At 39.9% G+C, this 24,904-nt stretch overlaps 2 protein-coding genes and 2 pseudogenes across 2 annotated transcripts; 2 read left to right on the forward strand and 2 right to left on the reverse strand.

Annotated features, from left to right (window-relative positions):
* Positions 1-989: 989 nt before the first annotated feature.
* LOC139472314 (uncharacterized) lies at positions 990-15,993 on the reverse strand (annotated as a pseudogene).
* On the forward strand, positions 1,802-3,791 carry LOC139472533 (uncharacterized; annotated as a pseudogene).
* LOC139472534 (uncharacterized) lies at positions 5,673-7,309 on the reverse strand. The gene is made up of 3 exons (XM_071255007.1): positions 6,293-7,309; positions 5,981-6,172; positions 5,673-5,720 (listed from the first exon to the last, which is right to left on the reverse strand). The coding sequence occupies exons 1-3, from the start codon at positions 7,307-7,309 to the stop codon at positions 5,673-5,675; spliced, it is 1,257 nt and encodes a 418-aa protein (XP_071111108.1).
* A 3,242-nt stretch (positions 15,994-19,235) lies between the features above and the next one.
* On the forward strand, positions 19,236-24,361 carry LOC139472398 (sulfotransferase 1B1-like). Its single transcript, XM_071254875.1, has 5 exons — positions 19,236-19,485; positions 20,282-20,632; positions 21,452-21,555; positions 21,968-22,139; positions 23,667-24,361. Exons 1-5 carry the CDS (start codon positions 19,311-19,313, stop codon positions 23,765-23,767), a joined length of 903 nt encoding a protein of 300 aa, XP_071110976.1. The 5' UTR covers positions 19,236-19,310; the 3' UTR covers positions 23,768-24,361.
* The last annotated feature ends 543 nt before the right edge of the window (positions 24,362-24,904 follow it).

Raw genomic sequence — 24,904 nt, forward strand, 5'->3', positions numbered from 1 at the left:
TATGTAATTTAGTGAACCAATGAGACTCTCTACTTTGGATTTTGACATGACAAACCTGAGTCTATCCTTATCATCCTGTATTTTGTCTGCTGGTATGGTTAACTCCATTCTTACTGTGTCTAGCTGAAATCCAAGGAAGCTGATTAATGTTGTTGGTGTTCCTATTTTGTGACTGGCTATAGGTATTCTGAGTTTGTCGCAAGCTGCTAATAATGTTGACAGGACTAACTGACATTCAGACTTATCTCTTCCAGATCCTCCGCATAGGTAGTCGTCCAAGTAATGCATTAACTCACCTTGAGAATTTAACTTTGTTTGAACTATCCACTGGATGAAAGTGGAATTTTTTTCAAATATTGAGCAGCTTATACTGCATCCAAATGGTAATGCTTTGTCGACATAATATCTATGTAAGAATTTTATTCCTAGTAAGTGAAAATCATGAGGATGCACCATGCATAACCTGAAAGCACTTTTGATGTCGGCCTTTGCTAAGTATGCCCCTGGACCAAGCTGCTGAATCATCAAAATTGCATCGTCAATGGATGAGTAGGTTACGGAACAAAGGCTGGGGCTGATGAAATCATTTACTGACATACCGTCTGGATACGATAAGTGGTGGATGATGCGGTACCCGTCTACTTCTTTCTTTGGACCAATTCCAATAGGAGAGATCCTCAGGTTTGGTAAAGGTGGGTTCTGATATGGACCGGCCATTCGGCCTAATTGTACTTCATTGGAAAGTTTCCCAAGTATGATTTGTTCCATATTGGGATCTTGAGCTGATTTTAGGTTGTTACAAACTAAACTGGCCTCTCTGGGTCCTGTGTAATGTAAATGAAATCCTTCGGTGAAACCGCAACGAAGAACACCGGCATCACTTAATAATGGGTAGGACTCCAGGTATGCTAATAGCTTATCTACTTTGATAGGTGTGTGGCCCAATGCTTGCACGTTTTGGGAGGTTTCTGTTGCGAAACTGAGACGTATTAACCTCTGGGGTTGGTTGATTTCCTGTAACTGATTGGTTTAATCGGCTTTTAGGGGATGGGTGGCTCCCACCACACTGATAACAAACATGAGGAAAACGGCAATGTTGTCTGCGACAAAATTTTCCAGGGTCATTGAAATCCCAGCAAAAACCAACTTTTAAGGTGTTTGCAGTTGGAGATTGTGAAGGCTGCTTGAAAGTGGTGAAACTGCGGTTCACAGGTTGAGGAGTGACATTCATGTATAACATCCACAATTCCGCGTTGATTGTGCCCCATGCCTTGTCTGTGGATCTACTTATGCGCAGCCTAAACTGTTTATCATAATTTTGCCAACCCTGGCCCCTGCTGGCCGCCAATCTAATTGTGTGCAAATATTTAAGCATTTGCTGGTGTGGCTTTCGGGGAATTTCTCCAGGTATATGCTGACAAATATGATAAAGGCTGTTGTCCACTCTTCCACTGACTGTATGTCCTTCGACTGGCGTGACATTTCCAATTGACCCAATGAGTTTACTCTGATAGTGCTATCCATTCTTGGCTCCTTATCCAATCCCTTAATCAGGGTAGCCAGATCTACATATTCCCCATTGTGTATTTTGTCCTTAATTGGTTGGGGGATAAAGGAACCAACATTGTCAGTTGACAAGGCAACCATTTTGTCACCACTGCATGCTATCCTAGCATTTATAGAGGGCTCCGAGCTTTTTCCGATTACCCACAATGCATCGCCGGCGGCCATGACGGTAGGCTGTTTTGTAAACACGCTCGGGTTGTCCTATTTTTAATGGTCAGTCATCCAACACGTGAAAATGCCGACTACTTGCGCTATTGTCAATTGTCATAAACGATCTGGTAGAGACCAAAAGAACTTTTATCGGATCCTAAAGGTAATTTGTCATCAAGGCGAGGACACACAGAGGAAAAGCGAGCGGCGGAGATGCCTTTGGTTGGCGGCTATCAACAGGTCCGATATGAAAACGTGTGATCAACTCCGTGTTTGTTCCGACCACTTCCTTTCGGGTATGATTTTTTTATTTCACAGTTTAGTTTAAAATGGTGTAAGATTTTGTCAGAGAGAAGTAAACACCTCACGTGTGTCTTACTGCTATCGTAGTAATCACTGGCCGAAGTAAATAATGGCTTTAGTTGACCAGTGATACATCTAAGCAGGAGGGGTGTATATCTATACATATACAGTCCATGCACATGCATTTCTCACTCATGCAGATGATAGGTTGGTAGATGGCATGTAAATTGCAATGACCTGATGACACTCCTCCAGTCATTCCACTAATTTATGCATATTTCCGGAGAGTTGATTTTTTAACTTTTGATTTTTTAACTTTTGCATATATATATTATATGTATGTTTATGTTAATGTTAATGTTATATAAAAATATTTATATATATATATGTATCCATCCTGCTTTATCGTAATTTATATACATATTTCCGGAGAGTTGAAACTTTAACTTTTGATTTTTTAACTTTTGCATATATATATTCATCATGCTTTTTTATTTCAGGTAAACCACATTTGTATGATGAAACAAATCCAGACTATGTACTGAGCATCAACCTGGGCTATGATTCTGTGAAATTACCAGAGGTATCAGCTGTCAGGCATGAACGATTGCAGAAGAAGAAAGAATCAATAAAAGCTACTGAAGCTGCAATGAGCCTTTTGGAATTAAATGCATCATTTGCTATCGATACAGGCGCAGATGTGTGTGGACCTCTGCCGGAGACTGACTGTGTCGATACAAATACAGAAATATCTGACACAGAGAAGTTAAACTTTGCAAATATAGAAATTTTGGAATTGAAGGATGAAAATGGGAAACTTTGGGAGCAAAATGAGTGTTTGAAAAATATTGTGCATAAAATGAAGGCTAACATGCCTGAAGATTTTGAAAATGACAATGACAAAGTGAAGTATTACACCGGTTTGCCTAGCTTTCTTACCCTCATGTCACTGTTTAACCTCATTTCCCCTGAAATGACTGAAAACAAGAATTCATCACTGAACAGATTTCAGAAACTGATTATTACACTTATGCGGCTTCGACTTAACCTACCGTTTACAGATCTCAGTTACAGATTTGGTGTGTCAAGGGCAACAGTGTCAAAGACATTTTTGGAAACTTTGAACATGATGTACCGGTCACTCCAGTTTTTAGTGAGATGGCCAGATAGAGATGAACTGCATGAAACAATGCCAATGGTTTTCAGAAAGTATTTTGGTCGAGGTATAACATGCATTATTGACTGTATTGAAACTTTCATTGACAGGCCTTCTAACATGACGGCAAGAGCTCAGACATGGTCAAACTACAAGCACCACAATACAGCTAAATACTTGATAGGGATCACACCTCGGGACAGTTAGCTTCATATCTGAAGGCTGGGGCGGAAGAGTGAGTGATAAACACTTAACAGCTAACTCTAAATTCCTTGATACCCTAATTAATGGTGATGTGATACTGGCTGACAGAGGATTTGAAATTCAGGATTTAGTGGCTCTTGTTGGAGCAGAAGTCAAATATCCTGCATTCATGAGAGGAAAGCAACAGCTTAGTGCGACTGAAGTGGAGTCCACGAGAAAAATAGCTAATGTTCGCATTCATGTGGAACGTGTTATAGGAACTGTTAGACAGAAATTTATGATTCTTGGTGCAACATGTCCAATCGACTATCTTATTACAAAATCTACTGATGATTGTCCAATCTTGGACAAAATTGTGTTTGTGTGTTGTGCTCTCACAAATTTATGCCCCTCGGTTGTACCATTTGACTAAGGATTGTCAATGTAAACAGATTTTACAGAGGAATTAAATGGTTTGATGATATTTCTAGATTGTTTTATTTAGTGCACGATATGTACTTATAAAAAAAAACATGTCTGCAGTTTATTGTCATAGCAACTGATTTACTGCACCCATTGTCTGAAGAACATTTAATTGCAAAGGCTCATTACCCTGCAGCCATGACATCTATATGCCTTTAAACACTTAATTGCCGTTATTTATAAGATGCTAATCCTATTTGTTAATCCCCATTTTTTTTGTACATCGACATCTGCCATCCTGAACAAGATGTGCAAGTATGTCAATGAAGAATTACTGTTTACATTTTATTTATTACTTACAAAATGTCAGATGACCTTGGCTATATAAGCCTTGGTCCAGAGAGATTGAGAAGAAGAAGAAAGAACGGTCTTACCCTTAGCCTAGATAGGGTTAGGCTGGGTGCTCCAGGGCACCTACACCACTACCACTATGTGCTGACCTGGCACATAGTGTCTTTGGTATGTATATATCTACATGTTTAAAGTAAAACTGTATATACCGCAAGCCATCGTCTCCAAGTTGTCACTTCCTACAGGAACCATACGGCGGCCCCTTGCATATACGAGTATGCAAATACTATGCAAATTATTCATTAATCAACGTCGTTGTTATTATACCACACTAAAATATTTAAGCGTGGATAACCCAAGCTGCACTGACGAGCCCTGGGAGGGCGAAACATGTTTGATAGGAGAAAATGTCTAAACTACTATGAATTTTGTTATGAAGTACAGTCGTGCCTCGTTTATACGGACACTTGCGTCACTTCACAATTCGTCCGTATAAACGAATTTCCGTATAACTGAAACCAGCTTCTTACTGGAAGTCTGTCATGGAAATTTGAACTTTACCACATTTTGAGGTTTGAATTTTAAACAATAAATCCAAATTGTCCAGATCGCCTGTGTTCTCGTAATAGGTAATCAAGGTCTCTATACAAGCCACGAACTTGTGCTTGGGGATTACATGTACAATAAACAAGCTCGTCTCAAACGTAACTCAGTGTCACTTTGTTAATTGACTTCTCACGAGTCAAAGGATTACCATCAGCGGAAGGATTACCACCAGCGGAAGTGTATTGTCCGGATAAGTGAGACAATTTTGTGTGCATTTCAGTGTTTTGTGTATGAAAATGACCGTCCGGTTCCGGAAACTGAATTTCCGGATATACGGGTAAATTTATATAGTCATTATTTCGTTTTGAATGAAAATCGTCCGGGAACCGAGGTTTCCGGATATCTGAAGTCCGTATAAGCGGGGCACGACTGTATTTGTGTTACTCTGCACATTCAATAAAAATGGTCAAGAATGTGATTCTATCTTATGAACATGTTTCGCCTTCCCAAGGCTCATCAGTGCAGCTTGGGTTTCCCATCAAATAACTTTGTTGAGAAAACTGCAGACGTGTTTGGGGGTTGGTTGTTTACAAATCTAAAGGAATTTTTTATATAAAAAAAAAATTCCCTGAGTTCTTTTTCACACAAATTTAGCTCCTGGCAGTCAGGACAAAACCACTCAGCCACTGGTGTCTTCTTCAGCTTCATACAAGTCAAATGGAACCACTCGAATGGTTGGTTGGGGCAGTCAGTAGAATCACAGGCTATCATCCGCCCATGTTTTGCTCCACCACATATACAATACAGACTTAGGTTTTCGTCAATAGTTTCCAAATTTCCAACAGGGCCATGGTGACTTGAGGATCTAACAGTTTCTGTATTTACTGATGCAGTAGAGCTGGATGCTTGGAGAACCTTTTCACCTTTTTTCAGGGTTTTACCTTGTTTCCTTGATTTCCTAGTGGATTTCACTTCCTTCATAGTATAGGCTCTGTCAGTGTTTGAAGTGCTGGCTGTCAATTCCTTCATCACTGTCCTTGAACTGTAGTGTTTAGAAACAAGTTCTGGCATGACCACAGTGGCAAAGAATCTAGCCGACTTGTCAACAATGTCACTCCAAGTGTCAGGACATGGTTCAATCCTTTCCATGAATATATCTTCACGGGTCCACATAATAAAGTCACAATAGTCAGCATCTGAAAGATATAGCTGTGTTTGGATTTGGTAAAAATAATCATGTTTTCTTCTCAGCTGAAAACCACTGGCAGTGTTTTCCAAACAGGATCCTTTCCCAGCTCGAACATTCTCATCCCGCATGCAAAAGGAACACTTTATCTCCAGACATCCTCTCCCACAGCAATCACATTCAACCAAACCATCAGGTGAAGCTCCCATATGCGGATACGCTGACTTGAGGAAAAGACCACAGGTTTCAGACTTCCAGTTTGTATGGTTTGGAGCAGTCTCTCGCTGATACTTGTTCCATGCTGTTTCCTCATGTTTGCAACCCCATTCAGTTGCTGCACTGGAGAACTTGCATTCCGTCGGATAGCAAATCGATTTCAGTAAACTCATTGATGGATTCTCACATGATGTTTAAAAGACCGCTTTAACTCTTGATGCTGTTATTCTACCAGTTCTCATTCGATGCCAAAGCTTAGAATCTGCTTGATCTCTAGTTTCGCTTTCAACATTATAAGCTTCATCTTCTGTTACTGCAATTTTTGGTAACAAGGACTGACAGTGCTCGAGAATATGTTCACAGTCCATACCCACACACTTGTCATCAAACAGTTCAGTCAATACCAATGGATATTTGGCTTGAAGGCTTTTTGGGATGTAAGCTGTGTTATATTCTCTGTTCACAGACAAACAGGAAGGCATGTCAGGTTTGATGGCTTTGAAGAAAAGGTCTATTCTTGATTTATTTATTTCAGTTGGTTTCTTTACAGATGTCGTTTCATGGCTGGCAATTTTCAGATCTAAGTTTTCCAGTGTTTGAACTTGGCTAATTTTCTTATCAAGTTGTTTTTTCAGAGTTTTAGATGATGTAAAGTCAATTCCAAGAAGAGGGGAATAGTTGACTGAAGTGCGTGACGTCGGCAACATCCAGTATGCAGGGGCTTGTGTCACTGTACTGGCTTCTCTTAGTCTAACTGTGGCTTCAATGTAGAATAGCACAGAAGCAACATGAGAACAACTTTCTCCAAGTCCAGCTTTGCAATCACAATGTGCAGAAATTATTTTAGACTGGTCATCAATAATTATCCATGGATGGAGACTGGGATCTGATAACTTTTGCGAATGCATGACTCTTGCTTTTATCACCTTCCTCGGATTTTCACTTGCACTGTAGATGTAAACACCAACATCCCTCACCCACCCACAGATAAAACGATCGTAAGCATCTAAACTCTTGTAATTTTGAAAGTCTTTCAGCGTGTAGAAGGGACTGGGATGGAAAATCAGATAATTTACCAGGTCCGGGTAAGTCAGTTCGGGAAACAAGCTGTGATCTCTACTCCATTCTTTTTCATCAATCTGGTAAGGGTCCTGTTTACCGATAAATGCAATCTTTTCCAAATACCTCGCATGTGCTTGTTTGTTTAAGGAATCCACATACTTCTCCATGACGTACGATATCTTGATAGTCACCAAAAACAGTTGCTCAAAGCATTCACAGTGCGTTTTCAACAATATTTGCTTGGATTAGATGATGGCCGCCGATAGCAGACAGTAACGCGAGCCTACCAACATGTCGCGCCGCACGGGCTTGTGGGTAATGTTACTATATTTAGCCCAAAGGACGGAGCCCTCTATTGACCTTTTTCACACTTCGCTACTTCCGGTTTGAAAGCGAGGCTTGGAGAGCATCGCTGCTTCTGCAGGTAGTGTCAACATACAGGAAGTAATGGCACAGGAAGTAATGGGTCGAGGTGTGAGCAACTCCTTCCAGGTAAGCAGCCTGTCTGTAGTGGTACATGTGTCGAATCACGAAAAATGTTTATCGTCAGTTCACAAGAAGTCCGCCTAATTTGTTGCATACAATGATACCACAAAATTATATTTCACTAAAAAATGACAAGAACATCGTGTTCTAGGTAAAATAATAATTGTTTACATGTAATTTCAAAATCTACTTCAATATTTCGAGCCATTCGTCACCGATGAGCTCTTGACAACTTCATCACACGATCAGTGAATAGGTTGACATAAACAGACGGCAAACCTAATGTTATGTAAAACATGTATTATTTATTTAAATGTTGATAATCTGGGGAAAGATTTACTTGAATGCAATGCCAGTAAGTAACACTGACACAATAGTCAACCTTATACTTGAGAAATAGTTATGTAATAAATATTTGTGGTTTGGGCCCTAGGCCTTATAGATCTATATTGACTAAGCATGTCTGTCTCTATGGCTGCCTACAAATGTAAATATTATTTTGATTAAAGGATACTACTGGTTAATGAAATGTTATGGTTATGGTCGTTTTGCTATCCTGCAAGTCAGGTTTATTTTCAGCAATCCTTGTACTGAAAATGTTCATACATTTAGGTAATATACAGGTAACTTCTACCTTATGTATGCTACTTTTAACATTTTATGGATATAGATTTTGTAATAATGGTTATCTACATGTATGTTTTTTTAACAGCTTCACCATTTTGAATAATAGAAACTTAATAACATTGATAAATATGTTTATTGATGTTAATTTTTTTTGTTTCAGATTGGTCGCAATATTACTTTTGTATGCTCTGACCACTTCAAGCAATGTGAAATTAAAAGAGGTCTGGGAGGGCACAAAAAGAGGCTTGTTCCAGGATTTTTAGATGGAACAGTGCCACCAAGAGTAGACCAACCAACAAGGTCCAGGACAGAAGGTATTGATTTGACTATCTCTTATTATCATATCAATTATTACATATAATATACAGTTCACTAAAATGGTTGTAATCATAATTTGTCATGACATTAATATTTTATTTAATCATTCATTTCTATTCCAGTGCATGTACTGTACAGTGTGTGACACTGTAAATGTATTATGATTATAATAATGTATAAATATATTATTATTATAATAATGGCAGTATTGCTCCCAGACCTGGCGGGTAACCAGGTGCGCGGAAGCTATGTCCAATTTTTTGAAAGTACTGATTTAACTTAGAAATTTTACTGCATCCGCCATCTTTGTTTATTTGACTTGACTATTGTCATTGACTTATTACATTTCTTTGTGTGAGTGTTGTCCAAAATGCACCCAATTGCTTAAAATGCAATCAAAAGTATAAATATTTATGTGAACCCCCCAAAAGTTTTCCTCTTTTTGAGGGAAAACCTGCACACATCCCTGATAATATATTTTATGGTACCAAAATTACTATTCTAGGATATGCTTTATTTACGAGGGAATATGAAATGTTCCGTGACTTACACTTTTCAGGTTGGATAGCATGGACTGTGTACCAACAATGCCTACACCAGCTGACACTGCAGATCTGGCTTCGACTACGGCCAGTGACCCGACCCAAACGTCTACCCCCCACCCAACAGCAGATCATGATTACCATGAGAAACAACACGCCACAACTGAAGAAAAGTCAGCTTCTGCACATGCAGAGATAAAACGCTTACAAAATTGTGTAAATGTTCAGTCTGCAAAATTATTTTCTATAAGGCGTTTCGCTACCAGTCCTGTGGACATCAATTTTTATACAGGTTTTGCTGATTTCAATGAGCTAGATCATTTTTTTCAGTGGCTCTATCCTACTGCTTCAAAGATGCAAACCTGGACACAGTTTCAGAGAGGCACTGATGTAGACAAACTACACTGTGGATTTCCATGTTCTTTGTCATTGTTTGACCAATTATTTGTTTTTCTTATTAGAGTAAGACAAGGTTACCCTGAAACACACTTGGCACATCTGTTTAATGTCAGTGTTTCAACTATTTGTAGAATAACTATTACATGGGCCAATTATCTGTATTTTTTGCTTGGATGTGTATGCATTTGGCCCTCTAGAGAAATGATAAATGAAAGAATGCCACCAGAATTTAAATGTTCTTATCCTGCAACACGGGTAATTGTTGACTGTACTGAATTGAAATGTCAAACGCCAACCTCTAGGGTTGTCAATTCAGAAATGTTTTCGCATTATAAAACCCACACCACTATGAAGGCATTGATTGGTATTGCTCCCCATGGGCCAATTACTTTTATCAGTTCCCTTTATGAAGGATGTATTTCTGATAAGGAAATAATCAAACAGAGTGGTCTCTTGTCATTGTTAGAGGTAGGCGATGGAGTTATGACTGACAAAGGTTTTTTGATCGATGATCTTCTTCACTCTACTGGTGCTCACTTGATTATCCCCCCCTTTCTCTCAAAATCAAATGATTATCAGTTTTCTAGAAAGGATGTAGAAATCACACAGGAAATATCCAGACTAAGTATACATGTGGAGAGAGCCATCAGAAGAGTGAAGGAATACCATATTTTTGATGGCATAATTCCATTAACCATTGTAGGATCTGTAAATCAAATTTGGACTGTTTGCTGTCTATTATCAAATTTCAGGGGTTCTCTTTTTTAAGTGATGCAAAGAGAAAACTTATGAAACATAACATGGCTAATGCCTCTGTACCGAGAGTCTGGTGACTTTGGACCAGGGGTCCGGAAACCGTCATATGCGCCGGACATGTCCGATTGGGAATCTCAAATGACCGGTTTAAAATATTGCTTACCGGACATTTTAAAAAGTATTGTCCGGACATTCTTAAATTTTGACCGGACATGATCAACAGTTAGGACTGAGCAGTTTCTGTCTGCAGTTGCAACACAATTAAGATTATCTACACTGACAAGCTTTGTTTCTTTTGATTGCTGTAAATACATCGTACCTACATGATAGTCCAATCGGTCAATCACTGTAATAGGCAATAAACTGAGTTGACACTAATTAATCAAGGATTAATTACTGAGAACATCTTGTTAATTTGCGTGAAAGGTGTTTACAACTGTACATAAATACCTTGCATCATCGATGTACATCATTATCCTCACAATGTTACGATACGTAACCTCAGACAAGAAGCGAAAGCGTGACGACAGCCAGTCGACTGATGCAGATCAGTCGAGCGGATCTGCCAAACCCTCAAAGTCAAGACGATCATTTTGTAAGTCGTGGCTAACGACTTTCACTTGGTTGACATACAATGAAGATTTGCAGATTTTATTGTTTTCAGTAGCTAGTCGTATATTGAATCTTGATTGACCGCCATTTTGCTTTCTCGGACGATCGATATCAATTTTTTTAAGGTCAATAATTAAGTACAGATGAAAAAAGTATTCAAATAACTATTGCTCTCAACGATATTTTAGTATTTGTGATTAAATTATCTGTCTTGTTTTAAAAAAATCTTTAGTTTAAAAAAAACCTTTTCCCGTGCGGTCACGTGATAACCAAATATGGGATAATAGTCTCGATCCAAATGTTACAACGCGTACACTTGAGCAGACTCATGAATATAACTCAAATTCAACCGTTGAACCTTTGGGAACTTGACCAAACGCAGATGGTACAAGAACTATATCATTCATATTCGGAATGATTGATGAGAACTGATTAGCCTTAGGATTTTGTCCACAAATGTTTTTTAGAGTGGAAGAAAATTCATTATGGTTGATGTCTTTGGGCAAGGGATTATATAGAGTAGACCTCAAACCATCAAGGCGTCTCTTTTTTAAAGGGACAGATTTCGCATTGGAAGATGATGAGTGAGTAAGTGTAGGAGAAGCAGAGGAAGTGTTAGTAGAGGCAGCAGATGTAGTTGAGGCAGCAGATGTAGTAGAGGCAGCAGATGAAGTAGGGGCAGTAGAAGAGGTAGTATCTGTTGATGACTTAGATGTAACAGATCCACTGGCAGGTGTTTTTATTTTTTGAACAGTGATTTGGTCTACCTTTTTGGCAAAAAGGCCTTTACTTCTTTGTGGAACATGCCATGTCTGTGGCAGCGATGTTTTTGACAATGCAGGTGGCACTGTTTTTAAGTCAAGGGATTGATAGTATTGTAACAAATACAGTAAACCAATCACGTGATTACATTTGCCCTGGCCAGATTCACAATTACATGAAGTCTGCTCAATGAGAGTTGAATCGGTTGTATTGATCCAGATCTGAAAAATATCATTGGTAGTCTATTGTTATTATTGTTTTATGTGGTAATATCTGCTCAGTGTAATAGCACTTTTTTTCTTATGAGGATTAATAGGCCTTGTCCAATTATAACCATGACGTGAAAATAATTATGCAGGGAACCCAGTTATTTTTTCTAAGCCTTGAGCATACTAAAGGTTTCTTCACTAAATTGATTGTTCTTCAGACTATTGATTCAAGGTGTGGGTTTTGAATAAATGAGAATTTTAATTATCTTTCCATCAAAAAGTACTTTATTTTCACAGCCACAATTGTTTTAAATGTATCTTAACGAGAAAATATGAAACAATTTATTGAGTACAAAAACACAATTTCCTTTTGGTTTTATTCACCTTCATGTGATAAGGGGTTTCATTCTTTTTTATTGACTTGAAGCTTCGAGCTCTGCAAACTGCTCCATCAGGTTGAGGAGATACTATAATCATAAAAGTAATTGAATATCCTGCCTGTTATAATCATGATAATATCAATGTGTATAATTGATTTAGAACAGGTCTGTAAAATAAACCCTTGTATACAATTTATATCATTCTTTGTTGTATTTAATTTGCCTGTATGTGTTTACTTTTAGTCTGACTCACGTTACCATAAAATGGTGAGTTATTACACATATACTTCTTTGGATTTATGTGAATGTTGATGGGTCACACAGCAGATCATATGGACATATATTACTCAAATGTGGAGGGCAAGAGAACATTATCTGAGCTCCCTGGTAATGTTTAACACTGAACATGAATGGTACACTATGTACAGTGAAAAACAAAATTGATGGAAAACTGTGAAACGAATCTTTACTTAAAGGGGCACTGATCTAACGCAATTCCCCGGGACTGGTTGTTGCCTTTGTTATTGTTTTTTCCCAGTGAGTACCCGGATGTATAGCAGAAATCTAGACTAGTTCGCGACCTCTGCTCCGCCTTTCGTAAGCGCATTAGTCACGTTTATGGATACCGGTAGTAATAAGGGCGTATGGTCACATTGATCAACAAAATGAAATACAGTTTTCGAGATAATAAGGAAATGTAGGTATCTTTGGGGGTAGCATCGGTAATGGTGACGAAGTTTTGATAAGTCACTTGCTTGGTAATTTTGCGATTTTCGTTTACACTATTTTTACTTGCAACACGAAGTAAATATTTCACCTAAGCATTGCTTTTTTATAGTGTGTATATTTTTTTACTGTCAAAATGTGTAACATATTTATTAAACGTCTAAATATTTTACAAAGTGACTGAAAAACATTTCGTTGAAAAGTACATGTCTATGTTGTTTGGCTTCTAATCCTACATAATAATCTGTTGTGATGTTTGTAGGCCCTTTTGTTCGTCTTAATCAATCTGGACAGATTTCTTAGTCAAAATGGCTGAAATATTTACACATTTTATAAATTGCCTAAGAGAATCAAATTTTACAAAATGATGGTAATATATACACGCTTACAAAGGAAAAGACCAAAGAAAACAACGTCTATCGCGCATTGAACGAATCGGTTCAAATGAAGGAAAACAAAATGCAAATACCATAATTACAACCCACCACATTTATGTGTATAAATTTTAGGCAGCTTCCTTGTTCGAGGAATGTATCCGTGAATCTCCACACAAAGGAACAATATCCCACTCGTCTGCAGCTGTACAAAGAAACTTATTCGATGTCACGTGTCTCTGTAACAATCAAATATTTTAAAAAATATATATCGTTTCGGGATATTATAACCCGTGTCCGTTTCTCAACTGATCACTTGGATTGTTTCGGGTGTTTCTCATAGGTGTCAAGTCTTCAAGGGTCGGCTGAGAAAGCCCACGTGACAACTATTTTCATAACGTCCACGGTTCCATTGAGTGACAGATAACAATGATCAATCAATCAATGTATTATCAGTTAACCCTTTGAACAAAGTATGTTGTTTTAACATCAGCACTTCACGCCATGATATGAGTGTATTCCCTTTGTTTTAGTAAACCTAGACATGTAAACACTCACTTTTGATATATCCACTGTGCAAGATAACAGTGATTAATCAATCAACGTATTTTCTGTTAATCCTTTGATGACCAGGAACGATCCGTTGATATACAAAAAAAGTAAATGAACTGATCATTCATCTCTTGCTTGGCTGCCACGTGCATATTACATAACACACATTTCACCTCACTTCCAACCTGGATTTAGATTGAATAATTACCCCAGACACAATAAATGCCAAATGGGAACCTTTGTAAGGTAATCTAAGTGGTGCTACCACTAATTGACAAATGACGACAAATACACAAGTGTAGGGTTATACGAGAAAACGTGGATGACAACAAGGGAGTAGTAATCGTATTATCGACGCAATCCAAAACCCGAAAATTCTTTCACTGCATACTTTTTTTAGTATTAAACTATAACCATCTGGGGTATTTCCAAATTACGACATCTGATGAGCTCCGCCATACTTTTTGTCTCTTTGTTCAGGCCGAAGAAATTAATTAACATGCGCCCTTTGTCGAAATCTTTATAGATCACAGTTAACCAATCAGTGTTTATGCAAAAATGCGTAAAACAAATATTGCCTCCAGCCTTCAAGTTCATTTAGCTGTCCTTGCAGACGGTAGCCCAGTCTCTGGTCACGCTCAGTTGCGTTGCGTATCATCCGGGTACTCACGGGGAAAAAAACAATAACAAAGGCAGCAACCAGTCCGGGGAATTGCGTTAGATCAGTGCTCCTTTAAGGTGAGTTGCTGCTGGTTCTTAGGCTTATGATGATGAAGGGACTTTTTCACAAGTTCAACACATTTTCTTTGAAGTTACAACAAATGTGAGTAGAAATTTATTTTTTGATAGGTCAATGCACATAACAGAAGAAAGTATTATTTCAGCCAGAGACCATAAAATATGGTATCTGCTTCACCCTAACAATAGTTATGTGACATATGAGAAAGTCATACAAATCATACAGTGATCAACACAGCAATATATATTTTTTATCTTTAAATTTCAGTTTTACACATACTGTTATATTACTCATTTCATGTTAAAAAAAACACCCAATATTTTTTAATGATTTTTCATTGCTACTACAGTAGCAAACTAATCACCACGTTTTTTGTTGTGGAAAATATTTATACTTCAGGTGGAATGTAAACAATGAAAAAAATCCGATTATTCAATTCAAAAGCTGTTCTTATTTGGACTCATATCAATAAGAAAACAAATCGAAACAACTTCACAGCCAAATAAAAGTGTTGTTTATTGTTTACTAAACAATATGATGTAATGATTATCCCATCAACACTACTAGGTGTCACATGTTTTATAAAAACCGCAAGATGTGTGTTTTTGGAGGATTTTGATAAGATAATATTTAACGGAAAAATCACTTCCGGGTTGCCGACACAACCAAGCCCCTACCTTCAACATCGAATATGTATCCCTCGCAAAAATTACCATAGGCTCTTTTTAATACTTTTCTGGGGACTTTTGCAATTTGGTTTACCCAAGTTTCAACAAAACCGGGTCTTATGACCGGGACACAGTTTAAATTTTTGGTCCACACAGTATTCGCGCTCAAATTGGTGGAAGCCATTTCGATACTGATTCCTTGACACGGAAGCACCGAATGCTCTCCAAGCCTCGTTTTCGATCCAAGATGGCGAAAGTGTGAAAAAGGTCAATAGGCATGTTAAGCGTATCGTTGTCAATGGCAACAGATGCGAGAGCGTGTGTGTTGTGATTTACCGACTGTACTTGTGGGATAGTTGGGGTATCTAAGCCTATCACTACATGAGACCGTGCATCATTATTGAAAACATGAGGTAATACATCACCTGATCCATTCCTCGCGTCGACGGGCTGCGATGACCGAGAGACGGTAGTTGACGCCATGTTGTCTGCATCGCCGGGCTGAGAACTTCGATTCGTTGGTTTGTTGACTCGAGCCGATTTCCGCGATGATCTCCGGTCGCTGGGTGCTTGGATCTTCCGCTTCCTCGATCTCCGACCTGACATCGTTCTTCTCACCAACGTACGGACAAGAAATTACACTAAGACAATAAATAATATGTTGCCTGTGAAATTCGCGTTTGGCTGCTTCTGAGGCGTGTTCAGGAGGGCGGGCGCTCGCGATATTACGCGAGCACGCGCTGTTGAACACAGCTAACCGCGCGAGCGCACGCGTGTACTCGCGATCGAGCCCGAGAGGTAGTTCGCCTCGTAATCTAAGATGGCGTCGCACATTGAACAAATGTTTGCCTTTGGCGAGAATGGAACCGATGTCAATAGAATAATCTTTAAGATTAGATCTACCATCAAAATGTTATTTTTGCATTTTCAATATATTGACCCGTGATGATCAGGGAAGACAATAGGTCTTCCGCAACCCATATGTTAGGATCGAGTAATAAGACTCGCTGACTTGGGTGATGCATATCATCGTATCCCCTTTGCACAGACCGATGCTCATGTCGATTGCTGGATTGTCTGGTCCAGCACAGGGACATGTAACTAATAATAAAAATAAACACTTTGTTATCATGAACATCAAAGTATGAACACATCAAACTTATGATGAAATTAAATGTGTGAATCTATGACACTTGTGGACAGTGCTGTTTTGATTCCCGGTGACGCCATTTTGGATGCTGTGCCGCGAGAGCGAGTACGCGCCTTCCGTTCAGAAAGGCGTGATATTGCCTCACTGGACTCTCGCGCGCAGAAAGCGGCTTGATGCAGTCACGTGCGTCACGTGATCGGTTTACGATTACCAACACACTGGTGTAAGGGAGGCAAATCCACTGAACTGTGGTAGGGTGCCTAACCTCCCACTTAAACAAATTTGTTACATACTGGCTTTCACAAATTAGAATAAGTGAAATTACAGCTTTGCCTTGCACAAACATTTCTCAAACTTAAAGAACCATTTCAAGGGAAAGAACCACATATAAAAGAACCAAGGTTGATAATCTCACAAAGTAGCTGACATATAGGAATATTGCTGAGTGCGGCGTTAAACAACAAACCAAACCCAAAAACCCAGGTAAGAAGAGAGCGGTCAAGCTTCAGCAGAGTCTTGGAGCTACATGTTGTCACACACCCTGATTTCTCCACAAGAGCGCTGGGTCGAATTACCCGTAAATCAGAAAAGCGTTGTAAACTCTCATACGGGCATTTGCAGTAGTCCAGCACTTAGGTTCCTCGTATGGATATACAGTAAACTACGGTTATAACGAACTCAAAGGAACTACTGATTTTTGTTCGTTTTAACCGTAGTTCGTTATAAGTACATATACAGCATGACTACAGCAAGTAGTCGGGACCGAAAAGTAAGTTCGTTATATCTGTCAGTTCGTTATAAGCGTGTTCGTTATAACCGTAGTTTACTGTATAGGTAACGTCGTTTAGAGTATTATTCCTACCATTCTTAATGCAGTAGCTGGCACTGATAAGAAATTCTGTAAAAAGACGGCCGTGGGGTTTAATGGTCTATGACGTATTTTGTCAACTCATTCTACATGGTCTAGCAACCAACACCCCCAGATCCACATTTGGAGTTAACATGTTTGGTTTGTATGTTTGTTTGTTGTTTAACGCCGCACTCAGCAATATTCCAGCTATATGACGGCGGTCTGTAAATAATCAAGTCTGGACCAGACAAACCAGTGACTGACATCATGAACATCGATCCACGCAACTGGGATACGATGACATGCATTAATCAAGATAGCGAGCCTGACCACCCGTTCCCGTTAGTCGCCTCTTACGACAAGCATGGTCGCCTTTTACGGCAAGCATGGGTTGCTGAAGACCTATTCTGCCCCGGATCTTCACGGTGCCAGTTAACATGTCAAAGGGTTCTGTTCTGTCCATACCAGGTGTACCCATTACTTGCTATTTTATTCGCAGCCACATTCCAGCCATTCGCCGGTGGTGTTCAGAAAGTAGAAATTCGGGGAATCGCCGATCGTCTGTAAGGATGGCGGCAATTCGAGAAGAAACTAACACTTGCTGTCACGATGATCGCTCCATCAATGTAAGGAAGCCATAATAAAATTATGGGTGTCAGAAATACTCATCAAAGGTTTCCGAAAGCATTTATGAAACCTTTTGCGTTTAATCCATACATCCTCTGTTTAATATTCAGCACGGCATTAACATTGAACTCATTTCAATAATTTAAGATTTGAGACAATATCCTTCTTGCTTGCAGCATGGTGTTATGTTTATTTGTTGTTTAACGCCGCACTCAGCAATATTCCAACTATGTGACTGCGGTCTGTAAATACTCGAGTCTGGACCAGGCAATCCCGGGATTGACATCATGAGCATCGATCCACGCTATTGGGATCGATGACATGCATCAACCAAGTCAGTGAGCCTGACCACCCGATCCCGTTAGTCGTCTCCTACGACAAGCATAATCGCCTTTTACGGCAAGCGTGGGTTGCTGAAGACTTAATCTAACCCGGATCTTCACGGGTACCACGCAATTGGGATAAGATGAAATGCATCAACCAAGTCAACGAACCCGAACACCCGATCCCGTTAGTCGCCTTTACTGCAAGCCTTGGTTGCTGAAGACCTATTCTAACCCGGATCTTCACGGGTACCACGCAATTAGGATACGATGACATGCATCCAGCAAGTCAGTGAGCCTGACCACCCGATCCCGTTAGTCGCCACCTACGACAAGCCTAGTCGCCTTTACGGCAAGCCTGGGTTGCTGAAGACCTATTCTAACCCGGATCTTCACGGGTACCACGCAATTGGAATAGGATTAAATGCATCAACCAAGTCAACGAACCCGACCACCCGATCCCGTTAGTCGCCACCTACGACAAGCATAGTCGCCTTTACGGCAAGCCTGGGTTGCTGAAGACCTATTCTAACCCGGATCTTCACGGGTACTACGCAATTAGGATACGATGACATGCATCCAGCAAGTCAGTGAGCCTGACCACCCGATCCCGTTAGTCGCCTCCTGCGACATGCATAATCGCCTTTTACGGGAAGTATGGGTTGCTGGAGACCTGCTGTGTGTCATTAAATCTGATTAGAATAGAATTGTAAAACCATGGAAACAAAGGAACCCGTAAAACATAGTCTTCCTTGTGGATTCGGTATTCAGGTTGAGGTGCCAGTTTTAAATGAATATGCCACATCGTTCACAACAAAACATCAGTGAACTGTAACGCTGTGATTCGTGCGACAACTGCAATCACAGTGCGGATCGTATTAAATGTCATGTTCTATCAGCAGCATTCATTATCACTGACCCAATTCACAACACAGTCCAGAAGTAACACGTGACACTACTGGCTGCACTGCCCGTGCCCAGGTTGGGGTGACTCGACAGTTGTTGAACAAGGGCTAAGTGACACAATACACCGCTCACTGTCAGTGTCCTCTGCACCTGAAAACGAAAATGTCTACAAAAGAACTGACCGATCGTGGAGGAGAAAGCATGATTGTCAACTGCTACAAAGGATGTTATTTCTACCGGGGAGGGTTTCCCATTCCGTTTGAAGAGCACATGAAGCGGGTGGAGGACATGGCGCTACGGTCTGATGATGTTCTCCTTTGCAGCTATCCTAAATCAGGTAATTGAACGTTATCATCGTCCCAGATGGGATTGCCTAAAAGTCGGGGCAAGAAAAGTCGGGCCGGGCCGGGCCAGCGGGTAATGCTAAAAATGGATTGCAGAATAATTAAACGAAATGTGCATATCTAGGCAGATCTCAATAGTCCAGAAACGTATCAGATCCAAATCGGGCGCACGGAGAGCTACCATTCGCCTTGGTCGAGGATGCTACAATTCGCTGTGCGGAGTTGTGTCCGTTAGGCGTGCCAGAGACAATTATGCTAGGTTCGCCTTGATTATATTTCTAGGTTTTTCAGCACCACAGCTGTGCTTGTGCAGTTCACAAAAATGGTAATTTTCAGACCTTCATTCAAATATCAAGCTGATACTATTTAAAGCGGCGTTTAACCAAACTCACTCTCAACAGAATCTAATTACATGGATGAATGCCGAGACATTTACAAACAAAGGAGTTTTTCAAATAATTAGTTCCAGAAAATGCTTGAAAAATATTGAGTTTATATAGTTTTTGTAGGATCTTCACATTCACATTGTTTCTCTCCTTTTGAATGAGCGAGTATGGATTTACGCCGCTTTTACCACTATCACGACCGGGGACACAGAAATGGGCTTCACACACTGTACCATGTGGGTAATGAAACCCGGGTCTTCGAGTGTCGAACGAACGCTTTAACCACTCAGCAACTCGACTGCCCAGGCTCTTTTTAAAGGAGTTACAGTGATATATATCCTCTCTCAAACAAACTTCCCAGCCCTACCCCCAGAATATTAAAACTATTTCATACATGTTCTAGGGACACATTGGCTGTGGGAAGTCATCAGCATGATAGTCAATGAAGATCTGGAATACCGAGAGAAAGAGCGGGGAATGGACATGTTGGATTTCTCGCCAATGAGTTTTTTGGACTCCATCAAATCTCCCAGAGTGCTTGGTAGCCATATCCACTTCCGTTTTCTCCCCAAAGAGGTTTTAACAAAGAAGCCCAAAGTTGTGTATATAGTCCGCGATCCCAAAGCCGTTGCTGTGTCCTACTACAATATGACTTTTGGAATGAAAACAGTGAGGAGTTATGATGGACATGTTCCTGTCAAAGAGTACAATGGGAAGTGGGAGGACTATTTGGAATCGTTCATCAGTGGTGAAGGTAAATGTAATCTTCAGACCAACAGAAGGTGATTGACTATCTATGATAAACCCGCCTGAGTGGTCTTGTGGATAGAACATATCTGCCAGAAAACGGACAATCGGTGGTCAATCTACAGCCGTGACCTACCAAAGACGTTAAAAGGTGGTACTTATTGTTACCCCAACTGACGCTCGGCATTAGGGTGATAAAACAAGGACTAGTCGGCTCGGAGTCAGTGAATTGTGCCTGAAGTGGCGATATAAATGCTAACCTGCTGCAATATATCTCAGCGGGCAAACACTATGAAACCGGCAATAGTCCCAACAAGTACAAGCAGACACACACATGCACGTAGGCACACACCCGTAACTATTTGAGGGCAACAATCTTGAACGCGACGGTTAACAATATGTCGGGTGACCTCATCTATGACAGTATGTTGGCTTTGGTTGTATTGTAGTTTGCAGGTGATGAGACTTGTAACACTTCATGGTCCCTTCATGGTCAAATCACGTTCATAACTATGCAAGGGACAAGTAGAGGCTAGTTGCGTAAGGCGCGGAAATTCACTGTTCAGAGTTCTACCCCCTAGGTGTGCCAGGATACTATATTCGCTGGTTTGAATCCCAGATTCGCTCTGAGTATGATCCTTGGGTTTCCAGCCTCATACTCATGCTCGTGGATGTCCTCAAAGTGTTAAGTTTAGGACCTGCATCACTTCGGGTTTTCTATCCTCATTAAGTGGATATAACTGAAATACACTTCGTATTGACGCTTAACCAAACTCACTCACACCATGAGTTGAAGAGTTTTGATCTCAATGTTTCTCTGATGTAGTGGAATATGGATCTTGGTTCGACCACACTCTAAGTTGGAGACAAGCAAGGGAAGATAATCCCGATGTTCCAGTATTTCTGTTGAAATATGAAGACATGAAAAGCGTGAGTTCATCAAAGCCTGAATCGTGATAAGGAAACAAAAAAACATATACCAAATATATAAAAAACCCGTTGGAGTAGGATACGAATGCCTGTCGCAAGAGACTACTAAAACGACATAGATCCTGGATAAGTCACTGCATTTACTGTTGAAGAATATTTACATTACGCAGTAATTTAACTTTAATATCGCTAACTGCGGTATTATACAACGTTCATCAAACTGTTTGATTTGCATTCTAGAAGATTGTGATAAAATAAGAAAACGTATAAACTTTATGGATGACAACTTCCGGTTCATTGTAGTCATCAACACACTCGATAATATACAAAATCATATTTTATATCAATATACAGCAAAGAAGAAAATGTATTCAAATCCCTACTAAAAAGGTTCTTCTCTGTATTTATGCAGGACCCTGTTTCGTGGATACAAAAACTGAGCACATTTTTAGAGAAACCCAATAATATTGAGAGGGCCCAGGCGATCGCAGACGCCTGCAGCTTTTCTAACATCAAGAAAGTCAATACAGGAACCAGGGCTGATGGCGTTGGTTGGAAGGAAGGAGGGAATATGTTCAGGAAAGGTGAGTGAGTGGTCTTTAAACCCATGAAAACGAGTATGGTATCGAGCAACAAGGCTTCATATTCAGGGAGAAAGTTGGATTCGAACCCATGCTTCAGGATTTTGGCTCGACCTCAGGGACGCAATTCCTAACAGCGTTTTGTGGCGCATCGGGCGACTGGGGCTCTAAACTATCCCCAGGAAAGGTACTGCAAATTAGAGTGAGTGAGTTTGGTTTTACGCCGCTTTTAGCAACATTCCAGCAATATCACGGCGGGGGACACCAGAAATGGGCTTCACACATTGTACCCATGTCGGGAATCGAACCCGGGTCTTCGGCGTGACGAGCGAACGCTTTAACCACTAGACTACTCGACCGCCCCTGCAAATTAGGAGCTGTTTGTTTGTGAATATTCACATCACTTGATGTGACACATCTGTCAGTGCCTCCAATATTCAGCACTCATGTTATATAATGGTTACTTTATATTTTGTTTGTTTCTGTCTGTTGAAAATCATCAATGGTTCCACTCTAGTGCTGAAGATGGCCCAGAGCTGAGTTCATTTCTTAATAATACGAGTGACATTAAGGAACTTGTCCAAACCCACGTGGGATTCCTGGTTAGGTGAGGTGAAATGGGGTTTAAGGTCGCGTCCAAGAGTATTGCACTTATATAGCGACGTGCTGTGGCTGCTTGTACTAGTCCGGACTGATGCCGATTATAGTGCTAGCTCACTGAGATACCATGCCGCAGTTTAACATGAATACCCCACTCAGACACAGTATACTGACTCTGAGCCGACCAGTCCTTGGTTAAGTTCCTTAATGCCGAGCGCCAGACAGTATAACAACAAGTACCATCTCTTAACGTGTTTTGGTATGACGCGGCCGGGGATCGAACCCCTGACCTTCCGCTCTCCGGGCGGACGCTCTACCACTAGACCACGGAGGTTGTCTTCCTGGTTAGAATACACGATGCTGGTACGTAGGAGGCAGATGACTTGGTGGTCATACTTGGTGAATTTGTTGCTTACGTGTTGTTCGTAGTATCATACACTGGATTGACTGGTCCAGGCTCACACACTTACAGGCCACCGTGAATAGAATATTGCAGAAGGCGTCGAGAAACAAGAAACAAACATGTCAAAACAGGTTTTTGTAGGTGCTTCTCTATTATTCAGTTGATATGAATCCTCCATATATCACGTTTACATACGTAAAAATCATATTCAAATTATTTTTTGTTTATTTTAGATACACTTTGTGTAAACATCAAGGTACACATATTATCACTTGCATGAAGAAAAAGCGTAAAAAATGTAATTAAATATGATCAGGGTCCTCCCCATAGGCCTTTGTTTCAAATTTGTTTCAATTTTCCACCTTTTAGAAATTCTAACAGAACGGTCCAGTAAAGTAGTTTCGGTAGCAAAGTTACGTCGTCAAATATGTCTCTTCGCTTTTCTCCTAATAGTTTCATTATTAAAGCATATACATATTTAATATTAAGAATGTAATCATATACATTCACGTTCATCGGTTTTACAGGGCAAAGCAACGACTGGAAGCATTGGTTCACAGTGGCTCAAAACGAAAGGTTTGAAGACGTCTTGATGGCTAAAATGAACAAAAGAGGTGTTTCTGAATAAGTGATAGATACTTTAGAAAACACACATACAATTCATTGTATCAATTATGAACAACAAGGTTGAAACACTCCTGTTGGAACGTTACGTGTATGTCTATTGTTACGTGTCCACTTCCAAATTGAAACAGTAAGTTAACCCAGAAAGCAAAACGTAAAACCAACAAATAACAAAGAGATGCTAAACAATCAACACTTGTATTAGAAATTAACCAGGTCTACAAGCCAATACAAATTACTGCAAAGCAAGTAGAGTGGCAGTACAAAATTTAATTGCAGTATAAAATACAACAGCAGTGATAATTCAATTACAACATTGTTTAACAATACATTACTCTGACATATAACACAATACGGATGTGTAAACAGCAACAGAACACTTAAATGAAGACAGGTTTGAATTATGATTTTATTTTCTTCTTTTTCATTCTTTAACTTGAGATACAACAACAACAACAACAGCAACAACAACAATGACAATAACAAAGGACAAAACCCCTTCCATATCCAATAGAAATCTCTGATTAAGCAGAGTAGATTGTACAATTCCGACTATATATCATGAGCTTGTGTTTATGAATCACTATCAATTAGTAATGATACCAGATGTTCGCGAAAAGGTGAGCGTATCCTGTCCCACAGGTGGCACCCGTCACAAACACATGCAAAGGCAAGTCAATTGTTCACCTGAAAATACAAGGAATGGAATTGGCTATTTGACCATCATTGAACCATAGCAAATCATCGATATACCGGAAGCTTATGTTAAACTTCTTGGCCAAATTTCCCCTGTTTCATGTGAGCAAAAATTCACAACACATGTGCTAAAAGAAACAGATCTGCAAATAGGGGATCACGATAAGAAATCTCTGCTTGATGCAGCTGATACTTGCACACACATCACCCATGACTGAGAAACGAGACCATCAGTTTGTATCCTGAAGTCTTGGGTGTTAAAGCAGCTGGAATCATCACTCACTGCTGAACATCACTGATTATCAATTTATTCGGCAATATTTCATCACCACCGAATCAGTGTGTCAATGAGGTGCGTGAGTGTGATAATGTGTTGAGATTCGTGTATTAAAAAGAAATATTGACTTAAAATCCATGTATTCAGAGTAATGCCCAAATATATTTT

This window comes from Haliotis cracherodii, unplaced genomic scaffold, assembly GCF_022045235.1.
Source record: "Haliotis cracherodii isolate W230 unplaced genomic scaffold, xgHalCrac1.p SCAF_24, whole genome shotgun sequence".
Lineage (NCBI taxonomy): Eukaryota > Metazoa > Mollusca > Gastropoda > Lepetellida > Haliotidae > Haliotis > Haliotis cracherodii.

Coding starts and splice junctions, on each gene's coding strand:
- LOC139472534 (XM_071255007.1), bottom strand. CDS start 7,309: ATGGAGAAGTATGTGGATTCCTTAAACAAACAAGCACATGCGAGGTAT. Junction 6,173..6,292: donor GTAGAATAACAGCATCAAGA/GTTAAAGCGGTC, acceptor TGCAAACATGAG/GAAACAGCATGGAACAAGTA. Junction 5,721..5,980: donor TTTGCATGCGGGATGAGAAT/GTTCGAGCTGGG, acceptor TAAACACTACAG/TTCAAGGACAGTGATGAAGG.
- LOC139472398 (XM_071254875.1), top strand. CDS start 19,311: ATGTCTACAAAAGAACTGACCGATCGTGGAGGAGAAAGCATGATTGTC. Junction 19,486..20,281: donor TTGCAGCTATCCTAAATCAG/GTAATTGAACGT, acceptor TACATGTTCTAG/GGACACATTGGCTGTGGGAA. Junction 22,140..23,666: donor AGGGAATATGTTCAGGAAAG/GTGAGTGAGTGG, acceptor TCGGTTTTACAG/GGCAAAGCAACGACTGGAAG.